The sequence below is a fragment of the Grus americana genome, chromosome Z (assembly GCF_028858705.1).
Source record: "Grus americana isolate bGruAme1 chromosome Z, bGruAme1.mat, whole genome shotgun sequence".
In the NCBI taxonomy this organism is placed as follows: domain Eukaryota; kingdom Metazoa; phylum Chordata; class Aves; order Gruiformes; family Gruidae; genus Grus; species Grus americana.
Window position 1 is genome coordinate 54,225,654 of NC_072891.1, and position 13,902 is coordinate 54,239,555.

The 13,902-nt window shown below is 40.3% G+C and overlaps 1 protein-coding gene across 4 annotated transcripts in view; it reads left to right on the forward strand.

Annotated features, from left to right (window-relative positions):
• Nucleotides 1-13,902, forward strand: part of HOOK3 (hook microtubule tethering protein 3) — a 90,624-nt gene that overhangs the window by 57,227 nt on the left and 19,495 nt on the right. For all 4 annotated transcript variants that reach the window (XM_054809804.1, XM_054809806.1, XM_054809805.1 and 1 more), the window contains 5 exons: nt 72-182; nt 3,086-3,173; nt 3,741-3,810; nt 7,819-7,959; nt 10,312-10,399. In XM_054809804.1, coding sequence (XP_054665779.1) covers nt 72-182; nt 3,086-3,173; nt 3,741-3,810; nt 7,819-7,959; nt 10,312-10,399 — 498 coding nt within the window. The remainder of the gene's footprint in view (nt 1-71; nt 183-3,085; nt 3,174-3,740; nt 3,811-7,818; nt 7,960-10,311; nt 10,400-13,902) is intronic.

Consider the following 13,902-nt stretch of genomic DNA (forward strand, 5'->3'; position numbering starts at 1 on the left):
GCTACTTTGTCTTGTGTATTTTGTTTTACTATTAATATTTGCAGACAAATTATTGATTCTTGTTCTCACAGGCAGTTGAACTACAAAACAGGTTATCTGAAGAATCCAAGAAAGCTGATAAATTAGATTATGAATGCAAACGACTGAAAGAAAAAGTAGACAGCCTCCAAAAAGAAAAAGATGTAAGTGCCAAGGTGTTATTTTTTTGGTAGTAGCGATAGCAACTTTATGTCCTTTATAACACAGAGATATGGTAATTATAGTTAGCCTTTTACAGCAAACTTTTTAAATTAGGAAGTCTTTTTTCACTTAAAATTTTCTGATGTTTGTGTACAAGATCCTTTTTAAAACTAAGAGCTGTACAGCATGGAATAAAGTGACTGTACAAAAACCTATGCAACCCATTTTTAAGAGGAAAAGTCTTCATATGTGGGATCTGAACTTGTTCTTGACTGTTTACCATTAGAAGGCTAAGGGTAATTGTAATGTATTCTGAAAAACTATTTAAAGTAGGGTTTCTGCAGTATCATCCTAGAACTGAACTCCCGTTGCCTTTTTCTAAAGCATTCTTTGAGGTACCATCAGCATGTTTCTCTTTGTGGAGTCATGACTACTACAGCAAGAGGTTTAAGAGTCCTCTGGAGGGACATGTCCTTTGTGGCGATCTTGCCTTTTATCACAGCTCCTTGTTGATCTATCTTGTACTGCCAACATGGAACACACAGGATGGATACCCATCTATTCCTTTCCTCTCTGTCATTCACTGCTAGTGATTCTGCAATTAATTGCTCTGTCCTCTCTTGCCAAGACTTCTCTTGCACACTATTGCTTCTCACCAGTTTATTTCAGCTTGTGTCTTAGGAATGTGTACCCAGGTGCTTCAGACTACCTCAAACCAAGGCCAGCACTTTGAGTTAGCAATTTCTTCGGCTTGTTTTAAGTATAAGTTCATCTATCAGTCAGAATCTCTGCAGGCTTTTCCCTCAGTAGTCATATTTCCTGTCCAATTCTTTCTAAAATTTCTACTCCCTGCACTTGAATGACATTTGAACTGAAAGTTTTCAGTTATTTTCTGTTCATAGGTCTTTGATTTCCATATTTTATTAAATTTTCAAACTATTGTGAACAATTGTCCTTGATATCACTTCCATCTACCCTTCAGTTCAGAGTGGAATGCCCATAGTAACTATATTCATACTGTGCTTTGGCTTTTCTGCTCTTTATTTAAAGTTTGTTTTTCCAGTTTTATTATGTTTGACAATAGTAAGGTTATGTCTGTGGCTTCCCATTGCTCGGTGGACCATTTCATCTTGCACAAAGGATCTGAATTGCAGGCCGTTGTCATACAGTTTTCTGTTTTACACCCTGGCAAACAGCGGTTTTTTTGGATGGATGTTGTTTTTCCGTACACTATTTTGACTGGATATGCATCTGTGAGAAGTATATTACAGCTGAAGTCTCTCAACATTTGAATTAGTGATTCACTACCTGTGTTACCTACTTTTTCTGTACCCTGTTGTCACATACATATCAGTAATGTTGCTCACCACAGGTCACAAGCTACACAGTGGTATCATGTCAGTTAGATTTTGGAAATAGTTACTGAAATTGACTTTGTCCTTGTCTCTCTGTTCTGGCAAAGTGTGGTAGCGTGATTGATCTCTTCAGCTATGTAGCTTGGAATTTTACCTCTATGGTGTGTTGTATGATAAGTACTAAGATAATTTTATGAGTTGACTTTGTCTGCAGTGTACAAGTGAAGCCCTAGAGTTTTTTATAGTCATTAAAATATTCTGGCATTTGATTAATCAACTTGGTGTTTTCTGACTGGTGGTAGCAGACTGCAGAATACTCGCTTTCAGCAGCTGAGTTTGAGCAGTCCTCTGTGCGGCTCTTCCTCTGTAGTATTTATGGTGAAACCATTTTTTTCACCTGTGGGTTTTGTGAAATGACTTTCAGTGCTAACAGAATGTACACTTTATTCAGATTGTTTTGACAGTTGCACCAGAGTTCACCTTGCAGAATTCAGAAATACAGGAGAAGCCTCTGTCACACTTCACCAAAACATTCTTTGCCAGATTGATTCCAGATCCTGAATCCATTTGTGCTGATATATAAAATATATCTGAATCAAACTGTTAATAGGTTGAAATACAAGGAGCTGTCAGCCAACACAACTCCATACCTACACAGAGCTGAGGTCTGTCCTGGATCTTTTAGTAATACTGAATATGTCTGATTTTGGAGCAAACTACAACTTGGATCCTTATGTAGTTGCCATTTTCTCCTTTCACTTTTGAATCTTGGCAACCTTCTGGACAAAAACTTGATGCTACCTCTAGATTCTTGGTTGGTTTTTTTTTTCCAAAAGGGTATTTGTGCCAAATTGGGAGAGTATTTGCCTGATGCTACTGAGGAGCCCATCTGTCTAGATCCCAAGGTGGTCCAGTCCGGTTCTTCAGTTCTGTTTGGACTGAGCCTCAAGCAACAAGTTTTCTTCTATAGCTAAGATGCTGGTGAATGGCAAGGCCAGTTGACAAACAGGAGGAAGGGGATATGGAAATGCTGCTCGCACTCTCACTGTTGAGAGACAAACAAAATGAAGTTAATGCAGTTTATGTTGACTATGTACTTACCTACTTTTTATTTCACTCCTGGCTAAGCCTTGGTTTCTTGGTGAGGGAAAAGTCTGTGGTCTCTTAATTCACTTCCTTTTCCCTTGGAATCAGCCCCAATGAGGGGAAGAGGAGGATGGCTGAGTGGTCCGAGTGGATGCTGTTTACTACCTGGTACCAGAAATTTGTGTCACTAATATCCTGATTCTGTAAGCTTATACTCTGATATTTTAACCCCCATAAGTGTAATACAGAGTAGCAACCCTTTTCAAAAAAACACTGGTCATGTGGAATATATAACATTTATGTTTATTCTGAAATAGACTGAGATTCTTTAATTTTAAAATCATCTCTAGATGCATTAAATTCTTTTTAAAGTATTGAAGGCTGTGCCTTTTGGCGACTTGTGTACATTTAAAGATGGATTTGTAGTGCGAAGACTGATATTCATTCTCTTTCCAATTATTCAGAGATTAAGAACAGAAAGGGATTCTTTGAAAGAAACTATTGAAGAGCTTAGATGTGTACAAGCTCAGGAGGGTCAACTCACTACTACAGGTAAAGGACAAATAAAGAGACTAAATGTGTCTTTTCTAAAGTTTACGTGACATCTCTGGAGAGTACTTAATGCAGTTTTGTTTAGCACAGAATAAAATAAAGCTCCTCTAAGATTAGCAGTGAAAAGCTGCTTCAGCTATTCGTAACTTTATAAGCATTTGAAAACTTAAGTTATTTCAGTCAATCAGAATTTTTAGTCTTCTCCCCAGTGTGATATTTTATAATGTATTTCTGATTTCTGTGCAGTTAGATAATTTTCTTTAGAGAGAGATTAAGTTTTCTTATATGCGTATGATGTTTCATGTGTTGCAATTTATTTCTATGTGTAATGCTGCACAGCTTTGTAGTTCTTAGTGAGCAAAAAATACACCAGAAAATTACTTCATCAGAATGAAGACAGAAATAATGATTATTCTCCAAATGAAATTATGCTTGTCTGTGTCTCTTGCTGTAGCCTGACTTAGTGTCATTTTTCATTGTCTAGCATTATTCTAAAACTGTAAACTTCTGGTCTTTTAAAGAAAGTTACTGGTCTGCTTGCTAAATTTTTTACTTTTTCTAACCCAGGATTGATGCCTCTGGGAAGACAAGAGACTTCAGACAGTTTAGCAGCAGAAATCGTTACTCCTGAAATAAAGTAAGCTAATGTGTGCTTTGTTTCACTAACCTTTGTAATGTACCCATAGATGATATAGTTTAGTTTTCAGTGTTGGAAAGTTTCTACAATTAATGTTTTTCTCTCCTTTTGGATTTCTGCGCAACAGGAGCTGTTATGCTTGAGACAAAATTCAGTTCAACTCTCTTGAATTTGTATAGCGCTCCAGTAAAAAAAGGGAAAATGAAAAAAACCGTTAGCCTCACATTGTGTCTCCTGTTTTGCTGCAGAGAGTTCATGTAACTGCAGCTTTATATGTGCTTTAACAGTCAAAAAATTTTGTAACAAGAATGTGTTGTTGTACAAGGAAAAAATTACTAAAATTGTAAAAGGAAGAGTGGATTATAAATTCCATTTTGTGTCATGGCAAATGTTTACAGACTATTAAAAGGAAGAACAGCAGTGGCAGAGCTTAAAATCATTGTATCTTAAGATGTTGTAGGCTGTGTTTAGCCTTGCCAGTATGCTAAAAGTTTGTAAGAAAGTCGCATCTCAGAAATCTGTTAGCTCTTCAGGAAATCATTTGTTTTATCTCTACCAATATTGATACAATGTTTTAACACTTGGAAAGCTCAATTTGGGGTCAAAACATACTGTTCAGTAGTAAAATAATGTCTTTCTAAAAAGGTTGTAATAGAAAAGATTTGGTTTTCTTGCAGCTGTGCTGCTGCACCTTACTACAAGAGTAATTCTTTTTAGGTTTGTTCAGAAACAACAAAAGAGAAGAATAACGTTTTGAGGCAGTGTTAGGGAGTTACTGCATAAACCTTTCACGTGATTGCCTGAGAGAGGACAGGACCCTAAATGCCATAAATACCCAAGCATAGCCTGTGGTTTCACTGACTCTTCATCTGTGCCTCCTGCAGATGAATTCTGGATTTTATGCAAGCATTCATCCATGCAGACTGTTTGCAGCTGCTAAACTTGGCCTCCATGCCTACTTGATGGAGATGTACAGTAGCAGCTGTCAGACTGGAACTTCCTGATCTGGACCTCTGGGCTGCTGCTTCTGCTGATGAAGGGGGAAGATTACACAAGGCAGCCCACCCATAGGAGTAGCTACTACTACTCTCTTGTTCCCTCCACGGTGACAGAGCATGGGTCTGTGCTCAGGCACCTTTCCCCATCTCATAGAGAAGACCTGTGGACCAAATGGGAGAGTTTTGTGAGGCAGATTCTGTCTGTGACCTGTCAGTTGCACCTGAGAAAATCAACAAATTAAGTGACATGAGGAGTTAGTGGGGCTCATTGAAAGAGCTTTAACTATAATTGAAGGGGAAGGGAATAAAAGCAGGCTCACTAGAGAAGAACCTGGGGACGGCATGCCAATATTTGAGGGATGGTGTGCTAGCAAGGTCCTTCAGTCTGTCCTACAGTGAGCACATTTGAAATGTCCCTGTACTAATACACACAGTACCTTAGCCATCTCAGTGGAGGTAGGGGATGGAAATGCACACAGCAGCAAAGACGTAAGAGTTGTTGATGCGTTAGAAACCATGGAAGTGCCTGAGAACAGTCACATAGGAATTAGGGCTTCTCCCCAAAATAAGGTGCTGGGATCAACATCCCAGCTGAAGCACATCTGCACCAATGCACACAGCATGGGCAACAAACAGGAGGAGTTGGAAGCCATTGTGCAGCTGGAAAACTATGATATAGTTGTCATAATGTAAACATGGTGTGATGACTCACACAACTGGAATGCTGCAGTTAATGGCTATAAACTCTTCAGAAGGGATAGGCAAGGAAGTAGAGGCGATGGGCTGGCCCTTTATGTTAGGGAGTATTTTGGCTGTCTAGAGCTTGATGGTAGTGGTGAAAAGATCGAGTGTTTATGGGTAAGAATCAAGGGAAAGGCCAACAGGGCAGATATCAGGATGGGAGTCTGTTATAGACCACCCAACCAGGATGAAGAGGCAGACAAAATATTGTATAAGCAGTTGGGAGAAGTCTCACAATCACTAGCCCTTGCTCTCCTGGGGGAGTTCAACTTAACAGACTTCTGCTGGAAATACAATACAGTGGAGAGGAAACAGTCCAAGAGGTTCCTGGAGCGTGTGGAAGATAACTTCCTCACACAGCTGGTGAGGGAGCCAACTAGGGAAGGTGCCCTGCTGGACCTGTTGTTTCTGAACAGAGAAGGCCTTGTGGGTGATGTGACAGCTGGAGGCCATCTTGGGCATAGCAATCATGAAATGGTAGAGTTTTCAATTCTTGGAGAAGTAAGGAGGAGGGTCAGCAGAACTGCCACCTTGGACTTCTGGAGGGCGGACTTTGGCCTGTTGAGGAGACTGGTCAGCAGAGTCCCTTGTGAGGCAGTCCTGAAGGGCACAGTAGTCCAGGACAGTCTTCAAGAAGGAACTCTTAAAGGTGCAGGAGCAGGCCATCCCAATGTGCTGAAAGATGAGCTGGTGGGGGGGAAGATTGGCCTGGCTGAACAGAGAGCTTTGGCTGGAACTAAGGGTAAAAAAGAGAGTTTATGACTTTTGAAAGAAGGATCAGGCAACTATGGGGGACTACAAAGATGTCATGAGATTATGCAGGGAAAAAATTAGAAGGGCCAGAGCACAACTAGAACTTAATTTGGCTATTGCAGTAAAAGACAGTAAAAAATGTTTCTATAAATACATTAACAACAAAAGGAGGGCTAAAGACAATCTCCATCCTTTATTGGATGTGGGGCCGGGGTGGGGGGGAGGAACTTAGTGACAAAGATGAGTTGTTTGCCTCAGCCTTTAATAGTAAGACCAGTTGTTCTCCAAGTACCCAGCCCCCTTGGCTGAAAGACAGGGACAGGGCATAGAATGAAGCCCCCATAACACAAGGGGAAGTGGTTAGTGACCTGCTACACCACTTAGACACACACAAGTGTATGGGGCCGGATGGAATCCACCCAAGGGTACTGAGGCAGCTGGTGGAAGTGCTCACTAAGCCACTTTCCAACATTTATCAGCAGTCCTGGCTAACCAGGGAGGTTCCAGTTGACTGGACCTTAGCAATTACGACACCCATCTACAAGAAGGGCCAGAAGGAGGGTCCAGGGAACTACAGCCCTGGCAGCCTGACCTTGGTGCTGTGTTCAGTTTTGGGCCCCTCACTACAAGAAAGACATCGAGGTGCTGGAGCGTGTCCAGAGAAGGGCAACAAAGGTGGTGAAGGGTCTAGAGCACAAGTCTTATGAGGAGCGGCTGAGGGAAGTGGCGTTGTTAGTCTGAAGAGGAGGAGGCTGAGGGGAGACCTTCTTGCTCTCTACAACTACCTGAAAGGAGGTTGTAGCCAGCTGGGTGTTGGTCTCTTCTCCCAAGTAACAAGTGATAGGACAAAAGGGAATGGCCTCAGGTTGTGCCAGGGGAGGTTTAGATTGGATATTAGGAAAAAATTTCTTCACTAAAAGAGTTACCAAGCATTGGAACAGGCTGCCTAGGGAAGTGGTTGAGTCACCATCCCTGGAGGTATTTAAAAGATGTGTAGATGTGGCACTTAGGGACATGGTTTAGTGGTGGACTTGGCAGTGTTTACGGTTGGAGTTGGTGATCTTAAGAGTCTTTTCCAACCTAAATGATTCTTTGCTACTATGAAAACAGACCAACAGGGTAGAAGTGACTTACCTGGGTTCAAGCAGTAGTTCAGCGACAGCTGAGATTGCAACCTCCCTTAACAATTGGCACCAAGCTTTGCATTCTCTGCCTTCTACCTATAAAACTGTACAATTGTACTCTGAGATCTAATAGGGTCACTCAGGCAACTTCCTGTTGTGCTTTCTACAACTTCTTTAATCAAGTTTGTATTTGGGGGTTTGAAGACATGATTGTTGTTTCAACTGTCTCCCTTAAATAGATAAAGATGATCTTTATGTTACATTTAGGCCTCCTGTGGTAAACTGTTTTCTTCTTTATAGAGATTGGCATACAAATTTTTTGGTACAAAAAAAAATTATTTTTTTTTTTTACAAAAATGTATTTTCTACAAAATTGTATTTTGTGTGTTTAGGGAGAAACTCATTCGCCTTCAGCATGAGAATAAGATGTTAAAGTTGAACCAAGAAGGTTCTGACAATGAAAAGATTGCCTTGTTGCAGAGTCTTCTTGATGATGCAAACTTGCGGAAGAATGAATTAGAGACAGAAAACAGGTAAGAAGTTTATTCCTCTGTTTCAATTGACTTTTCTAACAATGCCAATGACAGTAGTGTGTCAAATATTGGCCTCCCCAGTACAAGACAGACATGGACTTACTGGAATCAGTCCAGTGAAAGGCCACAAGGATGTGATTACAGGACTGCAGCATCTTTCATATGAGGAGCATCTGAGAGATAGAAACTATGTAATCTGGAAAAGAGAAGGCTCAGGGCGGATCTTGTCAATGTTTATAAATATCTGATGAGAGAGTCTAAAGGAAGTGGAGCTAGACTCTCCTGAATGATGCCCAGTAACAGGGCAGAGGGCAGAAGTTAAAACACGTTAAACACATTTCATCTAAATGTAAGAATATATTTTTTTTTTTTTTGCTGGTAGGGTTGCTGAACAGTGGAGTATGTTGCCCAGAGAGGTTGTCTCTGTCCTTGGAGATAATTAAAACCCAACAGAATATGTTCCTGGGCAACCTACTGTAGCTGACCCTGCTAGATTAAGCCAGTCAGCATACAGACACCCATGGGACCAGACAGCGTGCATCTGAGCATGCTAAGGTAACTGGCCAATATTATTGTGAGACTGCTCTCTATCTAAGCTTTAAATCTGCTCTCTGTCTAATCTTCCCTGATCTTCCCTTTGATTGGGGAAGGTTCCTAAAGCCTGGAAAAAGATAAATATTGCATTTGCCTTCAAGAAGGGCAAGAAAGAGAGTCCGGAGAACTACAGAGACTGGTCAGCCACAGCTCATTTTCTGGGAATTTCACAAAGCAAGTCCATCTGGAATCTGTTTCCAGCCACATGAGGGACAAGAAAGTAATTGGGAAAGGCCAACATGAATTTATTCACGGCAAATCACAGCTAACTAATCTAACTGTCTTGACAATGAGATGACTGCCTGTGTGAAGAAGGGTGAAAGAGTGGGCGGTGCTTACCTTAGCTTGAGCAAAGCCTTTGGCACAGTCTCCCATAGTATCCTTATGTTCAGAATGGTTAGATATAGACTAAGTGGGCAGTAAAGTAAGTGGAAAATTGGTTGGACAACTGGGCCTAAAGTGTTGCCATCAGTGGTACAAAATCCAAGTGGTTGCCAGTTCCTCAGACATCAATACCAGGACCAATGGTGTTCATCACCTTTATTAATAACTTTACTGATGGTAGGGACTATACTTTCAGGAAGTCTGAGGATGGTACCACATTGGGAGGAGTGATTGATATGCTGAAAGGGAGACCTGTTACTCAGAGGGGGCTCAGCAGTCCAGAGGAATGAGCTGATGGGAGCCCTGTTCCTGGCTGGGAGGAGCCTGGCAAGCTGGCTGGGACCAGTAGGCTGGGGAGCAGCTCTGCAGCAAAAAGCCCCGGGGTCCCTGTGGGCAGCAATGGAGGATGTGTCAGCTGGGGACCTTGCAGCTGGCTGTGACATGGGCTGTCCTCTCCAGGGTGCAGGCAGGCAGTGTGGGAAAAAGGTCCTTCACGTCTGATCAGTACTTATGAGATAACATCTGGACATAGCATATAATTTTGGATTCTCCAGTACAAGACAGACATGGATGTACAGGAGTGCAATCGGAATGCTGCTAAGGGGAGGGATGCTAGAGCATGTGATATGTGGGATAAGACTGAGAACTGGGTTTGTTCAGGCCAAAGAAAAGGTGGCATAGAGGAGATAATACTGTGATCTGCATCTGCCTGATGGGAAGGTGTCAGGAGGACAGAGCTTGACTCTTCTCAGAGATTCACAGTAGAAGGACAAGAGGCAACAGACACAATATGGAGTATGGGGAAATTCTGACTAAATACAAGGAAAAAACATTCCCAGAAGAAATTTCTGAGCACTAGAAGAGAGTCCCAAAGAGATTGTCAGACCTCTGTCCTTAAAGTTGTCCAAACCTCAACTGGATGTGGTTCCCAGCAATCTGCTGTAAGTGCACCTGCTTTAGGGAGGAAGTTGGATTAAGACAAACTCTGGAGATCCCTTCGAACCTACAGGTTTATAGGATTCTGTGACTGTGTAAAAACCATAAGCTAGTAGCTCTCACACAGTAAAACTATTAGATACTCTTCTTTCTATAGGTTTCACATACATAAAAATGATTTCTTAATACATGCATTTATATTGTCTTGGAAGAGTATCAGAATGTTCTGGATGACTACAGGCTGTAATCTCTGGAACTGTATGCTCTAACTGCTGTTGTAAATTTTCTGTCAACAAAATACAGTATTGCATCACTTGTGTAGATGACCGGAAAACACTGGACACTAAAAATCTCAGGCTTTCTCTTGCAGTTGGTTGTTTTTTCTCTGAAAAAAAAAAAAAAACCAAACCAAACCCCAAGATATAATCTCTTTCCTAGATTGGTAAATCAGAGACTTCTAGAAGTGCAGTCCCAGGTTGAAGAACTACAAAAATCTTTGCAGGATCAAGGTTCAAAAGCTGAAGATGTAAGTAGAAATGTGCATCAAACTTACATTCAAGTAGTTACCATTTTCGAAACTTTCAACTTTTTGTAAAAAATTATGTAAAAGAAATACACAAATGGAGATTTCTGATAGTTTTCCATATTTACTCCTATGGTCTTATCACTAAATTGTGCTTCTCTAAATAGGATATTTATCCTATGTCGAAAAGGTGTCAAATGTGTTTTATTTAATTGTGTCTATTCCAATAGTAAACTTAGCATTAAAATTATTTAATTAGAATAGAGAGTTTTGCAGGGAATTAAGGAAATGTTAATTCTCCATATCTTAATAAAGTATCTGAAGTTATTTTTGGTTCAGTTTTCTTAATGAAAGTCAAGGCTTTTCCTGCCAGTGGAAGCTCTGTAATTGTGAATGTAAATGTATCTTATAATGCAAGAAGCCAGGCAGGCTAAAACTAAAAAAAAAAAAAAAAAGTTAAATAATTAGGCCCTCAATGTAATGCAGCACTTTCTGTTTCTGTATATGGAGTTAACTTCATTTTCAATGTTAAAATACACATTGTGGCAGAGTTAAGTGTGGAAAACAACTTTCAGTCTTCCACTCAAAAATTGTGTTTGCCATCTCCTGTATTTGAGAGAAGAAGCTCTAGAACTTTTTTGAAAGCAGGACTGTACATGCACAGTGTATGCTCACAATCTCAGTGTATTGTGTTGCTAACTGGCAACAAGTTTTAATGTGTTGCTTTCTATTTTCGTGGTTTTGTTTTAATTTATGTAAAACAGTGGAAGTTTTTACTAGCTGCTTATTTTCATTTAAGAGTGTGTTTAATTCAGCTTATCCTTTTAATTTTCAGAATAAACTGTATGAAAGAACACCTAGTTGGGTTCCTAAGTAACTTAGAATACATTTTAGAATGCATTTTAAGAGGTCCATGCTATTATGTGATTCTGAGATATTCTTTGCTTTCTTGGTTATTGGCCAACATCAGACTTTTCAGGGTGAACAAGAATATGAAAAAAATATTCTTAGTATTGTAAATGATCCCTGTCTAATTGAATTAAGCTTTATTTACTGTAATTTTGTGTCCCTTTTTGAGGCTCTGGTTTGGACAATAATTTAAGACATGTCTGCAGCTCCATAACAGGACTAGTTGTAGTCCTACATAGTAGAACTATGTAGGCATCATCTGACACGATGCTGTTAACAGCAAAACACCACCATCACAACACCATGGTACAGCCAGCAGTGTGTACCAGGCAGCCCTTGTCAGAGCGGAGCTGGCAAGGTCATGATGCAGTTGCTGCATTCCAGGTTTATATGTAGTCTGACCATGCCAGTGGTGATTTATAGGCACTAATCCCATGGCCTGTTTTGCTGAGTTCAATGCGTAGGATTTCATTTACTCTTAAAGAAGCAAAAGAGTGAGTGTAGCCTCAGAGAAGTATTGAAGCTACAAGAACCTCTGAAGGTATGGACACCTCATCCAATCTCCCACACAAGCAGAGCCAACTTCAAAGTTAAACCCAGCTGCTCAAGTAGATGGAAGTTATGCTGGGACCACCTGAGTTTAAGATATCTGTATAAAAAGAGTGATTCTTCAGAAGAATAAGAAAAAAGATAAGGAGAGACTTGGCATACAGTTCAGTGACGCATCATTTTCAGCATATTTCCTCTGTTTTTCACTACTTTTCTGCAACAATGCACTGAAATCTGTACTTTTGTATACTTATACTATGAATATGCTCAACCCAGAAAACTGAAGATCCCGTTGGTATTCAGTCCAGAAATGTATGATGGGTTTTTTGTTTGTTTGTGTTTTTTTTAGTTTTGTTTGTTTTCAAAGTTGAAGTAATTTTTAGGCTTACCCAAAAAGTAGTAAAAGCACTATCCTAACCCAGGCAAGTATCATTGCAATGATACATGCTGCTTGCTGAGATACACATGGGGAAGCAGTTTCGATTTTGTATTGAAGTGCAGTGGAAGGTGGATGTTAGGAAGGTATCGGTGCCATTAGGCTTGTAATGGGCACTGACACATCCTGTTGGGATGCATCCTGGCTGTTGCCAGGGAAAGGCAGGCTACAGAATCAACACAGACATGCTTAGTGTGGTCAGAGTTGCAGGTTTGATTTATTGTCCTCCAGAATGCAGTGGTAATGTGTAGGGCTGCTCAACAGGCACCCTGAACGGCTTGGACTACCTCATTTGCATGCCTTACTATCGCTCTCTTTTGTCATCCTTGTTTTCCCCTTCTCTGCCCTAATCCCTTCCTGTATAAACAACTGGGCTTTAGTTACTTCTACTTCACTGGACCTAGTCTTGCTAAATCCTTATCAAATCTAGTGTTTCTCATATGGTCTTATATGCTGTTACTGATACGTTTAGTAAGTCTTCCTGACTTGGCACCTCCCTGGAAGGTCCCCAAAACTCTGTTACCTGTTTGGTTACCTGTGAAGTTCAGCTACTTTGCTCATTTGGTGAAACGCTGAAACAGGTTGCCCAGAGAGGTGGTAGATGTCCCATCCCTGGAAACATTAAAGGTCAGGTTGGACAGGGCTCTGAGCAACCTGATCTAGTTGAAGATGTCCCTGCTTGTTGCAGGGGAGTTGGACTAGATGGCCTTTAAAGGCCCCTTCCAACCCAAACCATTCTATGATTCTATGATTACTCTTAGTGTCTGTAAAATCTGACCATCCCTCATGGTGCTGTTTACAATTTTTGTCACCTTTTCACAGCATTACCAGTTTCATCAAGCAATTTTCTCAAGTCATGTACCATAATTTCCCTCACCCTGCTAAGTTATCTTAACCTCAAGCCAGAGCCTATCCATCTGCCTGCAGCCTTAACATGCAGAACAGAACCAGACTTTGTCCTCAAAACGGGGGCAGACCTATTCCTTTGGCTTGTTTAAGCATGAAAGAAATTTCTGGGAAAAGACTTCATTTCTGCAGGTTTTTTGAAGTAAAATAAAGATAGCAATTAAATACTGGGGAGGATACTTTTCTAAAACCACAGCATAATAAGTATTTTTTTCCTGGTGTTTTTTAAGTGGAACTTGTTAGCGGGGCGGGGGGGAAGTAAAATAAAGAGTATGCATTTCTATTATGAACAGATAAAACGTTTGAATAAAGTTCAATGTACTAGTTCACAATAAGATAAAGCTTTTTTTAATTTTTTTTTTTTTTTGAGAGAGACTGATCATCCTATGAGAGAAAAACAATTATAGTAACTACTTGTTAGGAGAAGAGGATTTGGATATGTGGATTTGAAGCTGACAGACTTTAAAAAAAAAAGTAATGTTTGCCCATTTTTAGCATAAATTATTTGAATTTATCTGTCTTGCTACGACTATATACAGGATCTTTGGTGGCTAAAATCGCACATTTCACCTTGTGTTCTTCTTTCCAATCTTGTGTCTTGGGTAAATTACTCTGGGTAAACTCAGTCCTGCTTCTTTTAACTGTGTGCTGTTTATCATTGTTAGTTTCTTGCTTGTGAGAACATATGATCTGTCTAGATGGGAGA